Consider the following 25,075-nt stretch of genomic DNA (forward strand, 5'->3'; position numbering starts at 1 on the left):
ACAGTCAGGCTGGTATCCCTAAACTGTGCGGGGCGTCTCCAGACACGTCTTCGGTCTAGAATCTCATTGACTGGAGAAGGATTTTCTTCAGTGACTAATCTCTCTTCGAACTGAGTCCCGATGACCAGCGAAAACAAGTGTGGACACACCCCGGACAGCGGTCGGAAGCAGACCTGACTGCCGCCCGACATGCGGCCCGGTAACCAGGTGTGATGTTCTGGCGTGCCACTTCTTTTCATAGCAGAACCTCTTTGGTTGTCATCCACGGCATCCTTACAGCACACCGATAAGTCGACGATATTCCGCACCCATTCTGCTGCCCTTCGTGGAAAATCATCCTGGGCTTATATTTCAGCAAGATAACACCCACCAGCATACTGTCAGAGTTTCAACAGCTTATCTTCGTGCTTGCCAAACCGTCCCTTGACAAAAAAGGACGCCGGATTTCCCCCAAGTCGAGAACGTTTCGAGAATTACGAGCTATCTCTCCAACGATCTCGCGATTTTGACGATCTAATGCGCCAGTTGGACAGGATTTGGCACGATATCCTCAGAAGGAAATCCAACAACTCTACCAATCAGTGCCAAGACAAGTAACGACTTGCACGAGGATCAGACGTGGACGAACGCGTTATCGACTTGCTCAGTTTGTGACTCTCTTCCTCTTGAATAAACCATCCATTTTTTCTGGAATTTTAACCATTAGTTTGTTTCACATGTACTTCACAGCTATCGATTTCCGTCCCATTCGGATAATTCCTTCGTGGTGAGTCGTTCTTTTTTCCCTTCGAGTGTATATAACAGACTAGTTTCTCGATAGCAAACTCCATTCCTTCCATAAGACGCGCCGCGTTTGTGGGGTGTGGGAAGAGCAGAACGGATGGTCACTGCTAGGGACCCTTAATAGAACTCTGATTGATAGGGCCAGTGGTGAAAGGATTTAGATAGCCATGATGCATGTGGCCCCTTTGCAGTTAGATTTAGATAGCTACGAGAAGGCACCTTGTATGCGCTGACAACTCCCACAAGAAGCTTTTGTTGTGGAGATTTGCGATTAGATTTTTGATCGCCTGTGTGCTTTGCCACGTAGTAGCGTTTGTTTATTTTCTGTGAAAATGTATTCGACAAATGTTGGGCAGTAATTATTTAAAAATTCCAAGAGAAGGCTTTCAATCTGAAAGGTGTAAATTTTAACCATTTTTCACTAGCTATCTATGGAATAAATTTGGCTAATCGTACTAAGATTAGTGGAATTCATTTCAACTTTCATCCGATTGCTGGATAACAAGTTCGCTTCGCTTCGCAATAGCAAGCCCTAGAAGACCCTTATGAACAACTACAGAGGGTGCAATTTAAGAAACAGAGTGTGCAGCTTCGCGTATAAAAATGAATACAGAAAGGCAAACGCCTGTGTTTCGCAGAACACAACTATTGTGAGATAGTGATTGAAGTTTTCTAAGACGGTCATTTCTTATTCTACGCATGCAGTTAGTGTGACATATCCCATGCCTTGGTGCATCTTTTTTATTTCTTGTGAAGAGAGAGTTATAGAGAGCTTGCGACAAATGCGTCGTATATTGCTCGTGTGCTGTTTGTTACCAGAAGAACTGTTTCCTAGGTTAGGACAACAAGCGCGAATAATTACAAGATGTCACTGGCGAAGAGTCGTAGTGCACAGATACCAGACCTCACTGACAAAGACGGTCGCACTTTAATTGGTGTTGTCGGAAAGACCTATAGAATTAATACAACATGAGCGAAGTCGTACTTCATTCTGAAATCTCTGCTCTCACAATCTAATGTGAGTCTACGCTTCTGCCGAGTAGCAATCAGAAAACCTTCATTAATTCAGTGCTGCAGGTGTAGAGAGTATGCGCCATGTTAGCTAGTTACAATTTTTAAGGAATGCCGCGGAGCGTTTCATATTACTGACTACGTACATGCGATTATTTTCGAGTATGGCTACATGCTGGACTTTTTCAGATCACTAACTAGCACACTGGCATATATTTAATAAAAACGGATGTATTAGTCTTCAATGCTACCCCTATAACTTGTGATACAATGTAATTTAGTTACTTCTTGCTTTGTTTTAAGCTACATGTATTTCCATTCATCAATAAAAAGTTCGTTATAAAGTACAAGGAGGTGTTCATAAAAAATATATTCGGCTAAAGTTAAAATTTGTTTTGCTGCCTGTTCAAATGGTTCAAATGGCTCTAAGCACTATGAGACTTAACATCCGAGGTCATCAGTCCCCTAGACTTAGAACTACTTAAAACTAACTAACCTAAGGACATCACCCACATCCATGCCCAAGGCAGGATTCGAACCTGCGACCGTAGCAGCAGTGCGGTTCCGGACTGAAACGCCTAGAACCGCTCGGCCACACCGGCCGGCTGAACCGATGCATTTGATGATTATAATATAGTCGAGGCATTGCTCGGCGACAGTTGATTTGCTTTATTGTTTCACTCAAGTTTTAGTCTTTAGTCACATTCTCATGATAATAAGTCATTTTTTTCTTCTAGTGTTGTAGCGGTGGACATCAGAAATCTGCTCAAATTGCAGTGAGCTATTTATGACGAATTTATACCCTGCACTACATGAGAAAGGCCACAGAATTCTCCTGTAAAAATCTGTCAGATTGTCTGTGTCTGTTGCGCCACGTATTACGGCGGCGCGACAGCGGACAGCACATCGCGCACCCCGAGAAGCAGCGCGCTGTTCCCGGAGTTTCGGTGTGGTGCAAGCAGGCGCGTGGGGACGCGTGCGGCGCGCCTCGCAGCGGCTCACACTCGGCCGGCCTTGGCGGAACAATTAGCGGCGCGACCCGCAAATAAAAACACGGCCGGCCGCGGCGAGCCGCTTCGGGTACGCACCTGCATGCAGTTCCACTCCCCCCTACACAGGCTGGCTCACGTCCAGCGTCTGGCAGTACGTTCATCACTCGCTTCTTGCCTCTTCCTTGCGCCATATCCACTTCACTTCATTACGTTCCGACGAGCGTTGCACCATGCTTTCTAGGAAAAATGGCCCCTCATTACTTTGCAAACTTTCAATCGAATCTGCCATCACAACAAAGTCATCGGCATATGCAAGACTGCTTATTTTGTGTTCACATATCTTAATCTCACCCAGCCAGTCTATTGTTTTCAACATATGATCCATAAATATTATGAACAACAGTGGAGACAGGTTGCAGCCCTGTCTTACCCCTGAAACTACTCTGAACCATGACCTCAATTTACCGTCAACTCTAACTGCTGCCTGACTATCCATGTAAAGACCTTTAATTGCTTGCAAAAGTTTGCCTCCTATTCCATAATCTCGTAGAACAGACAATAACTTCCTGCTAGGAACCCAGTCATATGCCTCTTCTAGATCTATAAAGCGTAGATACAGTTCCCTGTTCCACTAATAGCACTTCTCCATTATTTGCCGTAAGCTAAAGATCTGGTCCTGACAACCTCTAAGAGGCCTAAACCCACACTGACTTTCATCCAATTGGTCCTCAACTAATACTCGTACTTTCAACAATACCTGAGAGGATTTTACCCACAACGCTGATTAAAGAAATACCTCTGTAGTTGTTACAATCTTTTCTGTTTCCATGTTTAAAGATTGGTGTGATTACTGCTTTTGTCCAGTCTGATGGAACCTGTCCCGACTCCCAGGCCATTTCAATTATCCTGTGTAGCCATTTAAGACCTGACATTCCACTGTATTTGATGAGTTCCGACTTAATTTCATCCACCCCAGCTGCTTTATTGCACTGCAATCTATTGACTATTTTCTCCACTTCCTCAAATGTGATCCTATTTCCATCATCATTCCTATCCCATTGTACCTCGAAATCTGAAACATTACTGATCGTATTTTCACCTACATTGAGCAACTCTTCAAAATATTCTCTCCATCTGGCCAAGCAATCCACAGGATACACCAGCAGTTTCCTGACCTGTCCAAAATACTTGTCATTTCCTTCTTACCTCCCTTTCGAAGACTGCTAATTACACTCCAGAATGGTTTTGCAGCAGCTTGACCCAAATTCTCCAACCTGTTTCCAAAGTCTTCCCAAGATTTCTTCTTGGATGCTGCGATTATCTGTTTGGCTTTGTTTCTTTCTTCAACATAACTTTCTCTGTCTAGCTGAGTTCTAGTATGTAGCCATTTTTGATACGCCTTCTTTTTCCTTTTACGGGCTGCCTTGACTGTGTCATTCCACCAAGCTGTTTGCTTCATCCTACTTTTACACACTACTGTTCCAAGACATTCTTTAGCCACTTCTAGTACTGTGTCCCTGTACCTTGTCCATTCCTTTTCCAGTGACTGTAATTGACTACATTCAACTAACTGGTACTTTTCTGAGATCATTGTTATGTACTTGTGCCTGATTTCCCTATCCCGAAGTTTCTCCACTCTTATCCTCCTACATATGGACCTGACCTCCTGCACTTTCGGCCTCACAATCCCTATTTCACTGCAGATTAAATAATGATCAGTGTCATCAAAGAATCCCCTGAATACACGTGTGTCCCTCACAGACTTCCTGAACTCCTGATCTGTTATTATATAGTCAATGACAGATCTGGTTCCCCTGCCTTCCCATGTATACCGGTGAATGTTCTTATGTTTAAAAAAGGAGTTTGTGATTACTGAGCCCATACTGGCACAGAAATCCAAGAGTTGTTTCCCGTTCCTGTTGGCCTCCATATCCTCTCCAAATTTACCCATAACCTTTTCATAGCCTTCTGTTCGATTCCCAATCCTGGCATTAAAATCACCCATGAGCAGAACACTGTCCTTGTCCTTTACTCTAACAACTACATCACTGAGTGCCTCATAAAAACTATCCATCTTATCTTGATCTGTCCCTTCACAGTGCGAATATGCTGACACAATCCTAATTTTCTTGCTAGACACTGTCAAATCTATCCATATCTGTCGTTCGTTTACATATCTTATTGCAACTACGCTGGGTTCCATTTCTTTCCTGATGTAAAGCCCTACAACCCATTGTGCTATTCCTGCTTTGACTTCTGACAGGAAGCCCCTGTATTCTCCCACTTCCTCTTCTTTCTCACCCCTTTCCCGAATGTCACTAACAGCTAAAACGTCCAGCCCTATCTTACTTGCAGCCTCTGCCAGCTCTACCTTCTTCCCAGAGTAGCCCCCATTGATATTAATAGCTCCCCATCTCATTACCATCATTACCATTTGTTTGCCAAGTCGTATCTTAGGAGTCCCTGGTTTGTCAGTTAGAGGTGGGACTCCGTCACCTCCAAAGGACTGAGGCATTTTGCTCTGATTGTTGCCAGCATCATATTTAAAGTACCAGGGAAGCAGGTTGCTAGCCTTACTTCCCCCGAGTCCCATTGAGTCTTACCCCTAACGGTCGAGGGACTAACCGGTGGATTTGGTAGTCTTTGCCGTATGAGCACAAAGGTGACCACGCCTCAGAATATGTCCGAGATGCCCAGCCTTATTCCAAAGTAACTGGTATCCCGACTGTCGGGACCACTTACTTGGCCACTCATACGTTGCCCGTGGTTCATGAACTAGGACATGACTACAGGAACCCACACCATGAAGTCGTAAGTCATGAAGTCGGTAGACTTACGACTTCATGAAACCCTACAAACACCAATAACCCGGACTTGAGGACTGGGAAGCTATGAGGCCAAGCTTGACGGAAGTGGCGGCACAGCAAGCGATTTTCACCAAACGACGTGAGTCAGAGATATTTCACACGAGTTGCGATATGGGGTGGAGCGTCAACCTGCACAAAACTCGTACCTTCCAGCAGGTGTTTTTCAGCCAGTCTAAGGATGAAGCGATTCTGTTTCGTACTCTCACCCGCCACGCTGACAGTTTGAAAGGCAGCACCCTGCATTTCCCCGAACAATAAGGGTCCGACACGACTGATGATGTAATTCAATATCGTACAGTGACTTTCTTGTTATGCAGTGTGGTTTTCACGACAGTTCTAGGATTTAGGTTCACTCTTACAGAGAAGAAAACAGCAACCAGCCAGTTTTTATAATGTTATTTATTTATTTATTTAAATAGCGGCGTTGCTTAAACAAATACCATTACAAAAAGTGGCAAATAGTTCCTAGGATTTTCAGTAGCCTAAATTCTGTAGTTGTACGTGCTAACAGACTCTCAGAGTGTGAAATGGGATTCGTCGATTCAGCATCATCTGTTGCCCATTTTCTGAACTCATTTTTGGTTTCAATAAACCACATCTCATTTCAGGCATGTGTGTCAAGTTTAACCCTTCTACTAACATTATTCCGTGAATTAGCTCATTTTCAAATGTTAACAAACTTTTAGTCATCCTGTAGAATTATGTAGCTGAGTTCTATTCCATACCACTCTACGCAGCTGAACAACTGGCATTTCACTTATTTAGGAATTGTAGATCATAGGTGTCATTCCGAAGACTTGAGAAATTTACTTCTTGTAACACAAGGTGGATATCGCACCAAGGAAATGCACCCGGGAATACTCTGCCATCATTTCATCTACATCTGCGGTTGCTGAAGTCAAAGTTTTAGAACCATGTAATTAAGCTTTTGTTAGCTTGCAGGTAAATGTCTACATGCCAGGTACACATAATAACCCCGAAGATTTTAACTTCAATAACAAAACTGACCGCCACATTCCAAACGTGTACGAGTCTGCAGACATAAGTTTGCCTCAGAATACAGCCCTATAGAAGCGTTCCTATTGGCTCCAGCCAAATTAGTGGGCGGATGCTTCGAGAACTCAAATGGGATTCCCTATAGCGAAGACAACGTCATTTTTGAGGAACACTATTGAGAACCGTCATTTGAATCCGAGCGCAGGATTCCACCGCCGCCAACGTACATTTCGCATAAGGATCACGAATGTAAAATAGCAGAAATAAGCGCTCATAGGGAGCATATAGGTAGTCTTCCCTCGCTCTGTTTGTGAGCTGAATAGGATAGGGAATGACTAGTAGTAGCACAGGGTGCCCTCTGCCTCACACAGAATGATGGTTTGCGAAGTAAGCATGTAGTTGTAAACGTAAATTTATTCTACCTATTACGATGTCAGTCCATCCATTTATAGTCACACAAAACTCACGGAAAAGTGTTGGCTCTTATTTATCCAGAAAACAAAAGACAGTACTTCTGCTCCTGATTGTATCTAGATAAAAATCTTTGTATTAGCTCCTAATTTTCTTACTGCAGTCACTTCGCCAGACATAGGTGAGAGGTTGTAATATGTTTGCCACAACGCTTAGAAGAAGCCTCCGAACATCGCTCCGTATATAACGCGTGGCGGATGTACACTCGAACACTTGACTTGGGTCTGCTCTGAGCCATGGGAGCTATCCGCGGTACAGACACACAGAAAATAGAGCAGATGCACTGCAACTGTAGAATATGTTGTTGAAAGTGGCTGAATGCATTCAAGTACAGTGCTATACCATACCGTCCGATTAATGTACTGTTGGTTGGTTGGTTGTTTTGGGGAAGGAGACCAGACAGCGTGGTCATCGGTCTCATCGGATTAGGGAAGGATAAGGAAGGAAGTCGGCCGTGCCCTTTCAGAGGAACCATCCCGGCATTTGCCTGGAGTGATTTAGGGAAATCACGGAAAACCTAAATCAGGATGGCCGGACGCGGGATTGAACCGTCGTCCTCCCGAATGCGAGTCCAGTGTCTAACCACTGCGCCACCTCGCTCGGTGATTAATGTACTGTTCTATCTCGTACATAAGAATGATACTCACGAAAGACTGTCCCGCTCCATCCAGTACACATCTAGCACACAAAACAGCGTGATTGGGGTGAGCATGTGCCATCATCGTGGATTTTTAAAGTATAAAAGGCTGTGTGATAGGCGCAGCGGGACGCCTTGCATGGTTTTTATTACTGGAGAATCTAGACAATATTGTTACAAATATTGGTAATATAAATCATATCGAAGATGTTATGCTCTGAGCGGTTCTAAGCGCTACAGTCTGGAACCGCGCGACCGCTACGGTCGCAGGTTCGAATCCTGTCTCGGGTATGGATGTGTGTGATGTCCTTAGGATAGTTAGGTTTAAGTAGTTCTAAGTTGTAGGGGACTGATGACCTCCGATGTTAAGTCCCATAGTGCTCAGAGCCATTTGAATCATTTTTTGAACACATCGGTGTGTCAGCAACATGACCATACAGATGGAAAATTGTCAAAAAATATGAAAATAACATAAAATAGGTAAAATTCGAGAAAACCTGGCATAATGACGATAAATTGATGTGAAATACATAAAAATTGAGGGAAAACGATGAAATATGTAAAATCGCGAAAACTTAACAAAATTACGGAAACTGACTAAGAACACATAAAATTAGACAAAAATTACCATGAAATGAGTACTGAGTGAAATCAATAACTTTGCGTGTTCTGGAGGAGAGTGGACCGATGAGATATATATATGCATGCCAATAGTGGAAAGAGAAGGCAGTCTAGAGACGTGGCGCCAAGACGAAACGGCCATATTATCCCACACATGAGCAATACAACCTAACGTCGGACCATACTTGTGGGTGCAAGAGGAAGATTACCAGGGGCGATGGTAAACTGGGATAATACTGTTACAACTCCTCTGGCTACTGACCGTGGTGATTATTTCCTCGTAAGATGACGCGTTCCTTCGCATGCATTTTGGCTGCCCACGATCATTTAATATGACTGTTGTGAACATATCATAATTTCCGAACCGTAACCAGGCTTGAACTTCGTAAACAGCAGGCATCATACATCTCCGGAAACCCATGTAGTGTTTGCGTTACAAAGATTCGATGTTTGCAGTGCCGAGTGGCCGCACAGTTAGAGGCGCTATGCCACGGATTGCATGGCCCCTCCCGCCGGAGGTTCGAGTCCTCCCTTGGGCAAGGGTGTGTGTTTTGTTATTAGCATACGTTAGATTAAGTTAGTTTAAGTAGTATGTAAGTCTAGGGACCGATGACCTCAGCTGTTAGTCCGTTAGGAATTCACACATTTTTTAACATTCGATGTTTCTTTTGGTGTACAAGGTAGTTGTTTTATCACCTTACAGTTTGTCACCATGATTTATCCGAGAGAAGCATACAGAGAGGATGTATGTCATGCGCTGGAAATAGACACGTACCCACAACATATACAAACCATAGCATAACCGTGTAGCCCTTGGAATGTGTTTATGTTCCACAATCATTTCTCTGTTTCTGATATCTTCTTGGTATGGACACCAAACATCAGAACGATACTTCAGAACTGTTTGTGCAAGTGGTTTACCTAAAATGTTTCAAACTCTTTTTCTAAGACACTAACAGAGGATTGTGAGGTATGTAACGTACCCTATCTCTGTTATTGTTTTTGTTTTTTTGTTATTGTTTTTTGTTATTGTAGTTGTAGAGATATAAAAATTATTGTAGCGGTTTGCTTAGTCAGCCGTACTTCGAAATTTTTTGACATTAACTTGCGTAATAAATACTTCGCGTGAAGTGCGATTTGCGGCATAAACAAAAATTAATTGCAGAGATGCAATCCACAGAATATTAACAGAAAAGCTTTAGAACAATGCGCACAACTGACTAGACACATTCAGAGGGTACGTACATTCGCGTACGAGTGGTTGCGGTCTGATGAGTAAGATCTATCTTAATATTTTTTTGTGTAAAATAATTACGTCGTAACACACTCGGAGATTGCGAACGTACAATCAGGGTAGAGGCACGTACTTTCTATCATTCCCTGTGGCCTGGGTAAAAGAATTGCAATTATCTAAATTTAAGAATATTTCTTTTTCAGTCGGACTCCTATTTTTATACGAAAAGGAAGATTGCAGGTTCTGAATGTCTCGGCAAAAACACATCGAAATTAATCTTAGAGGCCACCAAAGGAAAGCAGTGCACAATCACGTACCTCTATTGAGCAGCGCCGTCGTGAAGATCGTCGCCTCCATCCAAAATTCGCCTTCTCGAATTAACAGAATAATTTGTACTCCATTGGTATGGGATTTAGGCTTGATCCTGACAAATTATAAAATACATTTTTCATCATTTAACACACACATAGACATGAAACTATACAGTACGTCTTTTACTCCAGCACATCAGAACAAAAAAGTAGTTAATACTAGAAGTAATAAAAGAATCACGAAATTAGTCCTTTGTCTCTCAATGATAAAAAAAGTTTTTCAGAGTATTCCTCTGGTGTGACAGCCGAACAAATTTTTTTCTTGTATCTTTGAGATTAAATTACAACATTTTTTTAAGTTCCTTTTCAGGTACTTAGTTCAAATGGCTCTGAGCAATATGGGACTTAACTTCCGAGGTCACCAGTCCCCTAGAACTACTTAAACCTAACTAACCTAAGGACATCACACACATCCATGCCCGAGGCAGGATTCCAATCTGCGACCGTAGCGGTCGCGCGGTTCCAGACTGTAGCGCCTAGAACCGCTCGACCACCCTGGCCGGCTGTGAGGTACTGCAAACCCTATGCGTGTATACTTGCTTGGCAGTTGTCCTGTTTATGGAGTTAATGTAGCATGGTGTGTAATTATAGATATCAAACACCGCTGCTATGCATTTGTCTGTTTCCTCATAAGAAGCATTTTCCATTACTGGCGACCATTTTATAGGACTGATGGTAGCAGTGCATAATTTATGAACTGAAATTGGGTGTGAGCACTAGGCGCTCTACACCTCCGGAAAGTATATTGTGTATCCATCACAAAGAATCAATGGTTTCTTTGGTGTAGAAGGAAGTAGTTTTATCATCTTAAAGTTTGTCACTGTAGTGGATGGAATAGAAAACTTACAGAGTGGATGTATGTCATATGTGGGACATACAGTATATTTTCTGCACTAGAGTATTAATAGCGTTGCACTCCGCATCACTATTATTTCGGAAACCACATAGTTTTAGCATCACAGCGTGTTTCAGCGCAGAACCCTGTAGTTTAGGAGTGCATGTCCTTATGTTCTGCTATCATTTCTTATGCTCCACGATCATTTCTCTCTTGCAAATACTTTCTTTCTGCGCTCATGATCAATTTAATTAATTAACCATCAATCTGATATTAATGACGTGTCGCCAGACAGGTGGGAGAGAGGGCGAGAGTACCACGGATACGATTCAATAGTTGGACTGGTAATCAGGCGATTTTTGGTCGCGGCGAGACCATTTAACGGAATTTCAATCTTCCACCTCCTACCTACACAGGCACTAGAACAATACTTCAGAATTGACAATACAGTTGATTTACATAAATCAAACACCGTCTGTCTCTAGCTCCATCATGCATAAACCACACGTCTCTTCTTAACCGTCTGTTATATCACCACAAGACTCTCATATCTGCTATACACCGGTTAGGGGTGTTAACCTCCTCGACAGGCACGCACCTGGAAAGATCTAGTGCACTTGGATAGGCGCCATGAGTAGGATTGGTGCGGAACAGTCTTCGCTGAACGGAAGGTATGGATTCAGCTGGATCTGATAATTCATGAGATGTGGTAAGTAGCAGGTATAGTATACCCTCCTACTTCTGGTCTGTTGCAAATCTAATAGGCAACAGTGTTGTCGGGAGGGGTGGTCAAAGACAATGTGGCAGATGTTCACACGCGACGTGGTGGCGGAGGCGTCGTGGCGGTGGACGAGAGAGAGGAATATCCTGCACCCCCACCGACCAACAGGTCTCAGCAGGATTAGTTCGGAAGCAAGACACCAGAAGTACTTATTTCCACCAGCATGACAAGACTACCGAGACACAGAACGCAATTAACGTTGGATGTCTTCAGCTATTTGACGACAGTACCACACATTTTGGTATCGGAAAATGAAAAAAAAAATTCTCACCGTGCGAAGGGACTCTCATGATCAAGTTAATTAATTAACCTATCGATCTGATATCAATGACGTGCCGCCAGGCAGGTGGAAGAGAGGGCGAGAGTACCACGGATACGATTCAAGAGGTGGAGTGGTAGTCAGGTAGGTGGGAGATGATCATCGTAATAAAATCAAGTATATTGTCGAATTTATGAAGTGTTTCGTATTATAAACCTGACATTTACTATTTTTCTGTGCTGTTACCCTGAGAGACTTTCCCTAAGTGATGAGACATTTGTTTACTTTAAGAGAGTTCGGAAGTGAGAAGGCATCCTGTGACAGAGGTAGAGCATGCTCTTAACACTTCGTCATGACCCAAAAATGAGTTTAATATTCTAGGGACGTGGCAGATATTACGCTGATAAGAACAATTTTTTCTGCCTGATGAGAGACTGTTAACATGAAACATAGTCTATGCCATAGCGTTGTACAGGATTTTCACGACAGGTAACTATACTTTAGCGAAGTGAAAACTCGTGTATGGTCATTTCTTCTGTCTTCAAAAATAACCTGTATAAAAGGGAGGAATCTACATTTCGCGTAATAAATTCGAGGTGTATTGACAAAATTTCTTTTAAGTCAGTACCACTGTTAGACTGTTGTTTATTTGCAGTGTTACATTTAACCTACACAACCATGATTTCGGCTTCAAAGTGCCATTATCAAGTAAAGCCGAAATCATGAGAGTGAAAGTGTAAATGTAACACTGACTGTGGCCCCGCATTATGGAAAAAAATATTATATATTGACAAAACATCTCCGTTTCGGATTTTTTTAAAAGATCAGTCTGTCAGGGGTGAAGCTGCAGTTAGTCCAAGTTGCGCCGCATGGTGCCGCGGTTAGAGGTGGAAGTGATCACGAAGATTTTGAGCGATCGGAAGTTGGGGCTTATGGCCGTCGCAGCTCACAGCTGACCTGGCGGGCCTGTTCTTCAGATATACAATACGCTTGGTAGATAGCCCTGGATTAGATTGGAGGTGACTGCTCATATTTCTTTTTCGTCTTGAGACACCATGTTCAGGGAAGATAATGAGGACTGCATTCGTAAAAATGAATCATACGGTATATATTTCCCATATTTCTGTTTGCTAGGATGCTACTTGCAACCTGTAAATAGGTGTTAGTGTGTTTCATTCCCAAATGATGCTGCTACAGGAGTCCTGTATGTAGAAACAAGGTGTTAAAGGCGCAGTGGGACAATGGGTCACTGTTCTAATACTATTATTACCCATCATTATGTTCCGCCCAGCAGCATCTAATCGCTTTTACTTCGGCAGGAGGTTACTCAAAAATGGTTCAAATGGCTCTGAGCACTATGGGACTTAACATCTGTGGTCATCAGTCCCCTAGAACTTAGAGCTACTTAAACCTAACTAACCTAAGGACATCACACACATCCATGCCCGAGGCAGGATTCGAACCTGCGACCGTAGCAGTCCCGCGGTTCCGGACTGAGCGCCTAGAACCGCTAGACCACCGCGGCCGGCGCAGGAGGTTACTCCCGCGTACTTCAGTGATAGCTTACGGCCCGGTCATTATTACAGTCCTTCCTATATAGGGCTATTGGCTAGACTGGCTGGAGCAACTCTCTTGTGCTAGACTAATAGCGAAAATGTCCAGTCCATATCAGGCTGCTATTGCTCCATCAATGGCAACTACCCCTGTCCAACTTAAATTGTTTAAGTTAACAACGTTATGCACTGCGTTCAAAATAATACATAGGTCCATCCCATCTGGCAGCCCAGCACAGACTGAGTCCTTTTCTGGCCAATTTCCAGATAGCACAGGGGAATGGGGTGGGGGAGAGGGGAGTGGGGAGTTGGGGAACTGAGTAGGACCAACAGCGCCGGCAGTGACTCAGCTGTTCTTGAAACCTTAAAGTGAACACACAAAATTTGATGAAACTTCCTGGCAGATTAAAACTGTGTGCCGGACTGAGACTCGAACTCGGGGCCTTTGCCTTTCGCGGGAAAGTGCTCTACCAACTGAGCTACCCAAGCACCCAAGCGCGAGTCGTGCTTGGGTAGCTCAGTTGGTAGAGCACTTGCCCGCGAAAGGCAAAGGTCGCGAGTTCGAGTCTCGGTCCGGCACACAGTTTTAATTTGCCAGGAAGTTTCATATTAGCGCACACTCCGTTGCAGAGTGAAAATCTCATTGTGGATACTTGCGTGGTGTTCAAACTTAAACTAAAAAATAATACACTCTGTCCGAACAGGCCTTCGAAGGCCCAATGGTACCGACCGGCCGCCGTGTCAAACTCACCCCTCAGACGTCACTGGATGCGGATATGGAGAGGCATGTGGTCAGCACACCGCTCTCCCAGCCGTATGTCAGTTTACGAGATCGGAGCCGCTACTTCTCAGTCAAGTAGCTCCTCAGTTTGCCTCACAAGGGCTGAGTACACCCCGGTTGTTCGAACCTACCAGTAGCAAATCTAGCAGCCCGCCTCTGAATTGTTATCCAAAAAATGAAGATGGTTTTGCGTAGTCATTCGTATTTCCAAATCTATAAATGAGATTTTGTTCGACCTGTTCACACGTGTCTGCAGTGCCATTAAACAAATTGATGGGTTCCCTGTCTGAATAACCACGGTGGAACACACATTTATTGGCAGTTAACATTGCTAGATAACAATCTACCTGGGACGGTAAAAGGTTCCGAAAATCTGGAACGTGCTTCAGAACTGGCAGAAAATGTCTGTAATTTGATAGCCGGTATCTTGAATTCCGATTCTCACGTAAGTTGGCTTCGCACCGGAGTCGAGTTCGGTGTTACAGTGGCATTTGCGTCCCCTGGAGTGCACTCTTCACAAGCGACAGTGTCGACCTTGTAATCCGTATCTTGAAGTTCTGTGTTTGTTCAGTTAGTTAGTTAGTTAGCTAGTTACATGTTCATGGATCATTTTGCGCGATAGTTTGTAATGATGTGGAACAAGTCATTTTACATTCACATCACACATTATTTTGTGGATACAGTTACATTCTGAACTCCACCAAGTTTCTTTTTTCTCTCTTCTTTCATAAAAGAAGAAAGACATACAGATGTGAGTTGGTGATTCCTACCCACCACATTTTACACATTATAGTAATAGAAATTCTTCTAAGGAATAGAAGTTGTCAAGGAGAAACTTTCTCAGTTTGTTACCAAATCTTACATTGCTGTCTGTCAGACATTTTATATCACTGGATAAGTGATTAAAGAATTTTTTTTTTGCAGCATTGTGCACTTCTTTTTTTGCTAAAGACATCAGTGTGGAGTAATGAATGTCATTTTTCCTGCTGGTATTATCATTATGTACCTCATTGTTCTGTAGTGGATTACTTACAAGAAACTTCATGACGGAATGAATATACTGTGAAGCAGTAGTCAGAATGCGCAACTCCTTAAACCGATATCTAAAAGATGACGGTGTGTGAGCAGCACATATTATTCTTACAGCACTTTTTTGCGCAATGAAGACTTTCTTTCTTGAAGATGAGTTGCCCCAGAACATTATTCCGTATGACATTATTGAATGAAAATATGCAAATTACTGATTTGTGTCTCTGTAAGATTTGCACTGATTCTAAGCGCAAATTTGGCTGAACTAAATTGTTTTGGTAGTTCCAAATTGTGCTTTTTCAATTTAAAGTCTCTAAGAATTTTGTAGTTTCCACCTTATTTATTATTTCCTGACCATGTGTTACACTTATTGGTGTAGAACCTCTAGATGTGCGGAATTGAAGATGTTCTGTCTTTATAAAACTATTGGTGAGATCATTTGCAGAAAACCAGTCAGTGGTACTTTTAAGAACGTTGTTTGCCATTTCTTCTGTTTCCAAAAGGATTCTTGGTTTGATTCCAACACTAGTGTCATGTGCAAAAAGAACTAATTCTGCTTGTTGTGTACTAGACAGAAGATCGTTAACATATATGATGAACAGTACTGGAACTAAGATTGAACCTTGAGGAACATCACACGTGATTTCTCCACAGTCAAAATTATGTCCGTGGACTACATTGATATTCACTGAGTGCAACTTCTTGCAATTTTTTTGTTAGATATTACATTATCCGTTGGTTGGCTATACCATCAGTCCCATAAAAAGTAAATTTACATGGAAAATAGTGTGATCCGCACAGTCAAATGCATTAGAGAGGTTGCAGAAAATACCAGCCAGCGCTATTTTATTATTTAATGCTTATAGAATCTGGTAAGTGAATGTGTAAATGGCACTGTATGTAGAGCAACCCTTCTGAAGCCCAAGCTGAGATTTTCTACGTATACTATTGTCGCTAACGTGAGATACTAGTCTATCTCTCTAATCACTTTCCTTAAATTGGTCTCTAAATTTACCATAATATCCTTCAAATTTTCCTGATTATTTTGATGTTTATCCTTTGGTTGGTGAATGTATCGAATATAATACTCGCTTGTATAACTCTGCGTCTTAATTTTGAAAGAATCTGCGTTGTCAGCTGTGATGCAGTGAGTTCCAGCCGCAAGCCTCTGTGTGTTACGTAGTCGCTTATTTCGCCAGCAGAATGCGCCACTTTCCATCAGAGCAAACTTACAAATTGGCATTCTGTTGGGGTATTTTACCTTTCGTGCAGTATTTTTGCATGATAGTATTTCTTCGTCAATATTCGTGCTCAGCTATTCCGTAGCTGCAGAATCATTGAGTGGACTACTAAAGCACAAGCTGTTACGTCTTGTGCCCTCTCATGATTTCAATAAGCAACTATCAAGCATAGAGTTCAGCAGCTTGCTGCGTTCTGGTTCAGCGTAGCGGACTGCGAGAGTTAAGTTGTTCCAAGTGTCTTCATTAGCAAGTAGTCCTCCTCGATGTTCTCGTCGTCTAATTGCTTGATTTTTTCTGCTGGATTTAGAGAGCAGCCTTTTTGAAACATCTGTACAGAAGAAGATTTAAGACTACACGAGAAACAACACTTTATTTGAATCAGAGGCTAGATTCTTGGATTCGGAATATCTACGGTGTTGGCGACATGCACGGTGCATTATGCTCACCTCAAACAGCAAATATCATGTGGCTTTTGGTAATGTGATTTTGTGTACATTTTGAGCAAAAGACTGAAACTTTAATATTACGCGTATGTGTACTATTTTCACACATTTATTCATTAATTAAAAGAATGGGTAATAATTATTTATGTTACAGAAATCGAAATTCGTGAAGCGAGTCATAGTACCACAAACTGATGTGTCTTTGGTGGCAATGTGGGTTGCGATAAAAAAATCGTTCTCCCCATCTGAATGCTTCCTCTCTACATATTCCTACTTTTTGGTTAGAGCAAAGAATGCACAACATTAACAACTATAATGTCAGGAGGTGTGCAGTCACCAATACTTTTGCTATACTCCGACAGTGCGAACCAGCAAGTGGAACATCTGCTGCGGCATCAGTATTTCCGTTCTCCGTGCTCGAAGTTACAGTATGAGGCAAAAGTTGTAGGAACAGACAAAGACATACTCCATCCCTCCTTATCTAGTTGGTTCAAGATTTTCGATAACGTGTTGTGGATTTTCTAACCATCTGCTTCTTCTGGGTGGGCACCACAGCCACGATGCCTGTAAAGAAAGACATAGTTGTTCCATCAGGCCGTATTTTAAAATTTTACTTTATTAAGTATGTTTGAGTGTAACCCGTGATTAGATATGTATGTCAAGCCAGCAAATTGACGATGACGTTTGAATTTGAAACACTATTGTAATTGGATTAGAATGTCTAGTTAGCAAATTGTGTCTGGTCAAGTTGTTTGTATCCGACTGGTGGCGTAATCATAGGAGCGCTGTATGTTGTTCATGCACAACGCAAAATTATTTAGCATTATGTAAAATGCTCGAGTATCCGTATTTCAGTACTCGCTCCCTGTGACTTACGGCAACAGGGCTCACATGAACGGACACGCACTCTGAGTGCAGGATAAGACGATTTCAATGTGGGACGCTATTTTAGTAGGACTATGTAACTGGTTTTTACGAAACTTATTCCCTAAACAAACGATATGTATTATTTTTTAAATGTTTCATGAAAGTAAACATTTATCTATTTATATATGTAGACTTTCGCCGACCTATGTGACAGAGCGGTTCTAGGCGCTTCAGTCTGGAATCGCGCGACCGCTACGGTCGCAGGTTGGAATCCTGCCTCGGGCTGGATGTGTGTGATGTCCTTAGGTTAGTTAGCTTTAAGTAGTTCTAAATTCTAGGGGACTGATGACCTCCGATGCTAAATCCCAAAGTGCTCAGAGCCATTTGAACCATATTTTATGTAGACTTTTGGAAGACTATCATCTAAATGTGTGACCAAAAATTTGTAATTGAGCAGGAAATGTTATTTTTACTTGTTTCAATGTACTTTATATTAAATGTGACTGGTTAATAAAGGCACTGCGATGGCCCCTATCCTAATTCGATGCGCCCGTGGTCGCGCAGCTGAACATCAAATACTTGTCTTATGTTTAAATACGCAACGGCTACAAGCGACAATAGTGTCCGTATTTGGGTAATTCTTGTACAGTTGTTGTCATTCGCAGTATTGATGTCACATTTAGTAAAGGTGCTTACACGCACCCACATGTAAATCGTAACACGCGCATTGGCTGCGGACGTGCGCTAGTAACTGAGGCCATCAATAGTTTTCTGGTACTGTTGATTATGTTGGCCTCCAGTTTGATTTTGACTTGGGAAGAAGCACGCGTGGATTGTGGCATTCATTCTGGAAATATTTATAAAGCAAGTGTTGAGACTTTGGTGTTTAGTGTTAAATTCGGACACTGCTAGTGCAAGTACGTTTGTATTCTAATAATTAATGTCTGTTGCATTTGAACTTTTTGTTGAAAATCAACTTTTGTATTCCCTGTTCACTGACAACCATGTTCTGTTTTTGTAGCCTTAGTAAGCCAGGCTTGAAAACTAACCTGTATGGCTTCTAACTACTCGCCGAATATAAATACTGCCACTGTTGACAGAATTTTTAATAAACGCTTTAAGAAATTGAAAAAAGTTGCTGATTCCCCGTCAAAAAAACTTTGAAACTGAAAAAAAAGTACTGCGAATTTCGAGTTTGGATCGTTCTCAAGTACATTTACAAAGGATGCGTATACATCATCCCCATCAAACACAAATCGCGAGCCATGCTAAGTTGAGCATAGTACGGCGTCAAAGTGTATGATGTCAAGATGCAGAGCCTGTTGATAATGTTAAAATACGAGCTGAGGGACTGATGTGCTCCTTCAAATTATAGCCTTCGCCTGCTGTAATCTTTCCACTGACTGACTGGCTGGCTGACTTTCTTCGCCCGCTGTACCTCTTTCTGCTGATCGAATGACTTTGTCCGGATGCCTGGGATGACGCCCCGCTCTCCTCGCTCTTGCAGAGCGGGCAGCGGACACGGGCCGCGCCATGGCGCCGCCGCTGACGGCCGCCGGCGAGGCGGCGCTGCAGGCGTTCCAGCGGCGCAAGCTCAGCTTCCCGCTGCAGTCGGCGCATGCGCACCACAGCCACGCCGCGCTGCTCGCCGACCGCTCCGGCACCGCCGCCGCCTCTGCCGCCGGTACGTTGTTGTTGTTGTTGTGGTCTTCAGTCCTGAGACTGGTTTGATGCAGCTCTCCATGCTACTCTATCCTGTGCAAGCTTTTTCATCTCCCAGTACCTACTGCAACCTACATCCTTCTGAATCTGCTTAGTGTATTCATCTCTTGGTCTCCCTCTACGATTTTTACCCTCCACGCTGCCCTCCAATACTAAATTGGTGATCCCTTGATGCCTCAGAACATGTCCTACCAACCGATCCCTTCTTCTGGTCAAGTTGTGCCACAAACTTCTCTTCTCCCCAATCCTATTCAATACTTCCTCATTAGTTATGTGATCTACCCATCTAATCTTCAGCATTCTTCTGTAGCACCACATTTCGAAAGCTTCTATTCTCTTCTTGTCCAAACTATTTATCGTCCATGTTTCACTTCCATACATGGCTACACTCCATACGAATACTTTCAGAAATGATTTCCTGACACTTAAATCTATACTGGATGTTAACAAATTTCTCTTCTTCAGAAACGCTTTCCTAGCCATTGCCAGCCTACATTTTATATCCTCTCTACTTCGACCATCATCAGTTATTTTGCTCCCCAAATAGCAAAACTCCTTTACTACTTTAAGTGCCTCATTTCCTAATCTAATTCCCTCAGCATCACCCGACTTAATTAGACTACATTCCATTATCCTTGTTTTGCTTTTGTTGATGTTCATCTTATATCCTCCTTTCAAGACACTGTCCATTCCGTTCAACTGCTCTTCCAAGTCCTTTGCTGTCTCTGACAGAATTACAATGTCATCGGCGAACCTCAAAGTTTTTATTTCTTCTCCATGAATTTTAATACCTACTCCGAATTTTTCTTTTGTTTCCTTTACTGCTTGCTCAATATACAGATTGAACAACATCGGGGAGAGGCTACAACCCTGTCTTACTCCTTTCCCAACCACTGCTTCCCTTTCATGTCCCTCGACTCTTATAACTGCCATCTGGTTTCTGTACAAATTGTAAATAGCCTTTCGCTCCCTGTATTTTACCCCTGCCACCTTTAGAATTTGAAAGAGAGTATTCCAGTCAACATTGTCAAAAGCTTTCTCTAAGTCTACAAATGCTAGAAACGTAGGTTTGCCTTTCCTTAATCTTTCTTCTAAGATAAGTCGTAAGGTCAGTATTGCCTCACGTGTTCCAGTGTTTCTACGGAATCCAAACTGATCTTCCCCGAGGTTGGCTTCTACTAGTTTTTCCATTCGTCTGTAAAGAATTCGTGTTAGTATTTTGCAGCTGTGACTTATTAAGCTGATAGTTCGGTAATTTTCACATCTGTCAACACCTGCTTTCTTTGGGATTGGAATTATTATATTCTTCTTGAAGTCTGAGGGTATTTCGCCTGTCTCATACATCTTCCTCACCAGATGGTAGAGTTTTGTCAGGACTGGCTCTCCCACGGCCGTCAGTAGTTCCAATGGAATATTGTCTACTCCGGGGGCTTTGTTTCGACTCAGGTCTTTCAGTGCTCTGTCAAACTCTTCACGCAGTATCATATCTCCCATTTCATCTTCATCTACATCCTCTTCCATTTCCGTAATATTGTCCTCAAGTACATCGCCCTTGTATAGACCCTCTATATACTCCTTCCACCTTTCTGCTTTCCCTTCTTTGCTTAGAACTGGGTTTCCATCTGAACTCTTGATATTCAGACAAGTCGTTCTCTTATCTCCAAAGGTCTCTCTAATTTTCCTGTAGGCGGTATCTATCTTACCCCTAGTGAGATAGGCCTCTACATCCTTACATTTGTCCTCTAGCCATCCCTGCTTAGCCATTTTGCACTTCCCGTCGATCTCATTTTTGAGACGTTTGTATTCCTTTTTGCCTGTTTCACTTACTGCATTTTTATATTGTCTCCTTTCATCAATTAAATTCAATATTTCTTCTGTTACCCAAGGATTTCTACTAGCCCTCGTCTTTTTACATACTTGATCCTCTGCTGCCTTCACTACTTCATCCCTCAAAGCTACCCATTCTTCTTCTACTGTATTTATTTCCCCCATTCCTGTCAATTGCTCCCTTATGCTCTCCCTGAATCTCTGTACAACCTCTGGTTCTTTTAGTTTATCCAGGTCCCATCTCCTTAAATTCCCACCTTTTTGCAGTTTCTTCAGTTTTAATCTACAGGTCATAACCAATAGATTGTGGTCAGAGTCCACATCTGCCCCTGGATACGTCTTACAATTTAAAACCTGGTTCCTAAATCTCTGTCTTACCATTATATAATCTATCTGATACCTTTTAGTATCTCCAGGGTTCTTCCATGTATACAACCTTCTTTCATGATTCTTAAACCAAGTATTAGTTATGATTATGTTGTGCTCTGTGCAAAATTCGACCAGGCGGCTTCCTCTTTCATTTCTGTCCCCCAATCCATATTCACCTACTATGTTTCCTTCTCTCCCTTTTCCAACACTCGAATTCCAGTCACCCATGACTATTAAATTTTCGTCTCCCTTCACAATCTGAATAATTTCTTTTATTTCATCATACATTTCTTCAATTTCTTCGTCATCTGCAGAGCTAGTTGGCATATAAACTTGTACTACTGTAGTAGGCGTGGGCTTCGTATCTATCTTGGCCACAATAATGCGTTCACTATGCTGTTTGTAGTAGCTTACCCGCATTCCTATTTTCCTATTCATTATTAAACCTACTCCTGCATTACCCCTATTTGATTTTGTGTTTATAACCCTGTAGTCACCTGACCAGAAGTCTTGTTCCTCCTGCCACCGAACTTCACTAATTCCCACTATATCTAACTTCAACCTATCCATTTCCCTTTTTAAATTTTCTAACCTACCTGCCCGATTAAGGGATCTGACATTCCACGCTCCGATCCGTAGAACGCCAGTTTTCTTTCTCCTGATAACGACATCCTCTTGAGTAGTCCCCGCCCGGAGATCCGAATGGGGGACTATTTTACCTCCGGAATATTTTACCCAAGAGGACGCCATCATCATGTAATCATACAGTAAAGCTGCATGCCCTCGGGAAAAATTACGGCTGTAGTTTCCCCTTGCTTTCAGCCGTTCGCAGTATCGGCACGGCAAGGCCGTTTTGGTTATTGTTACAAGGCCAGATCAGTCAATCATCCAGACTGTTGCCCTTGCAACTACTGAAAAGGCTGCTGCCCCTCTTCAGGAACCACACGTTTGTCTGGCCTCTCAACAGATACCCCTCCGTTGTGGTTGCACCTACGGTACGGCTATCTGTATCGCTGAGGCACGCAAGCCTCCCCACCAACGGCAAGGTCCATGGTTCATGGGGGGGGGGCCGGTACGTTAACCACACACTAATTACCACTCGGTTTTACTTCTAAACTACAGTAGCCTTTCCGGAATAGAGCACTGCAGCGTTGTGAGCGGCACCTGTTCCCAACCAGTAGTTTTGCGGGCGGCCCGGCTTCTCTTGGCCAGCGGTTCTCTCACACGTGTGACGCTGGCGAGAGCTCGCCGAGTGCGAGCCACCACGCTAGAGTCCTCCCACGGGACGAGGCAGCTAACTTTGACGTGGACATCCGACCTCACGAGATTATAATTAATTTAATACGTTCAGCTGTTGATGGGCATTGATATACTGGGTGATCGTAAAGTCAGTATAAATTTCAAAACTGAATAAATCACGGAATAATGTAGATAGAGAGGTACAAATTGACACACATGCTTCGGATGACATGGGAGTTTATTAGAACCAAAAAAATACAAAAGTTCAAAAAATGTTGGAGAGATGGCGCTTCATCTGATCAGAACAGCAATAATGAGCATAACAAAGTAAGACAAAGCAAAGATGATGTTCTTTACAGGAAATGCTCAATATGTACACCATCATTCCTTAACAATAGCTGTAGTCGAGGAATAATGTTATGAACAGCACTGTAAAGCATGTCCGGAGTTATGGTGAGGCATTGGCGTCGGATGTTGTCTTTCAGCATCCCTAGAGATGTCGGTCCATCACGATAGACTTGCGACTTCAGGTAACCCCAAAGCCAATAATCGCACGGACTGAGCCCTGGGGACCTGGGAGGCCAAGCATGACGAAAGTGGCGGCTGACCACACGATCATCACCAAACGACGCGCGCAAAAGATCTTTCACGCGTCTAGCAGTATGGGGTGGAGCGCCATCCTGCATAAACATCGTACGTTCCAGCAGGTGTTTATCAGCCAGGCTGGGAATGATGCGATTCTGTAACATATCGGCGTACCTCTCACCCGTCACGGTAGCAGTAACAAAACCAGAATCACGCATTTCCTCGAAGAAAAAAGGCCCGATAACGGTAGATGTGGTAAATCCAACCCATACCGTGACTTTCTCGTCGTGCAATGGAGTTTCCACGACAATTCTAGGATTTTCGGTAGCCCAAATTCTGCAGTTGTGGGCGTTGACAGACCCTCGGAGCGTGAAATGAGCTTCGTCGGTCCACAACACGTTACTCAACCAATCCTCATCTTCCGCCATCTTTAGAAGCGCCCACACCGCAATTGCCCTCCGCTTCACTCAATCGCCAGGTAACAGTTCATGATGCCGATGGATTTTGTACGGATAGCATCGGAGGGTACGCCTCAGTGCCAACCAAACAGTAATGTATAGAATGCCGGTGCGTCGTGCGACTACACGAGCGCTGACTTCCCCGTGCATAGAGTCGAACCCGCTACAGCCTCCATTTCTTCCTGAACTGTCTCAGCAGCATTACGCCTTGTGCTCGGTCGGCCACTACGTGGTCTATCGTCTAAACAACCTGTGGCTTCGAACTTCGAAATCATTCTCGCCACAGCTGCATTTGTCAACAGACCTTCACCCGTTCGAATCCGCTTCCTATGGCAATAGGATCGTAACGCTGAACTAGCACATTCCCCATTCTGATAATACAGCTTCACTAAAAGCGCCTTTTCGGGTAACGTCAACATGCTGCGACTGCTGGCGCATCTGATTTTCTCTCTCTCTCTCTCATTACAGCTCCTTTTATACACGATTGTCATGCGCAGTCACTGACGTTTTGCTGTCCAGCGCCATCTGTAGGACATTATGTGAACTTTGTTTGTTTTTTTTTTGTTTTTTTTTTTGTTCTAATAAAACCCCATGTCATTCAAAGCATGCGTGTCAATTTTCACCTCTCTATCTACATTATTCCGTGGTTTATTTGAAACGTCCCCTTAGAAAAATTATACATGACTGTGCTTAAACTGACACACAATATTTTTTTAGCGCAACGCAATCTGACTTTCAGTAATCCCTACAAGAGAATGGCCCTGACTAAATTAACCTACACGTTTCACAAATCACTTACCTCACAAAAATCTTCGTTACTCGAACTACTGCAATACAGCGAGCGCCACTACTGCCAGCTAAATAAAAGATTCAAACTATGGAAGGCACTAACTGCTGATAGGCACTTTGTAAGTAGCCTATTTAGGTTTTCTTATTGGTAACGCCACGTAGCGCTCTGTACGAAAATCACTGGCTGTGCTGTGTGCAGTCTGTGGCTAGTTTGCATTGTTGTCTGCCATTGTAGTTTTGGGCAGCTGGGTGTTAACAGCGCGTAGCGTTGCGCGGTTGGAGGCGAGCCGCCAGCAGTGGTGGATGTGGGGAAG

At 43.1% G+C, this 25,075-nt stretch overlaps 1 protein-coding gene across 1 annotated transcript in view; it reads left to right on the plus strand.

Moving 5' to 3' along the window:
* Positions 1-25,075, plus strand: part of LOC124595272 (bcl-2-related ovarian killer protein) — a 366,462-nt gene that overhangs the window by 264,899 nt on the left and 76,488 nt on the right. Inside the window, exon 2 of the mRNA XM_047133947.1 lies at positions 19,280-19,456. Coding sequence (XP_046989903.1) covers positions 19,306-19,456 — 151 coding nt within the window. The 5' untranslated portion in view covers positions 19,280-19,305. The remainder of the gene's footprint in view (positions 1-19,279; positions 19,457-25,075) is intronic.

Source organism: Schistocerca americana, chromosome 2 (assembly GCF_021461395.2).
Source record: "Schistocerca americana isolate TAMUIC-IGC-003095 chromosome 2, iqSchAmer2.1, whole genome shotgun sequence".
Classification (NCBI taxonomy): domain Eukaryota; kingdom Metazoa; phylum Arthropoda; class Insecta; order Orthoptera; family Acrididae; genus Schistocerca; species Schistocerca americana.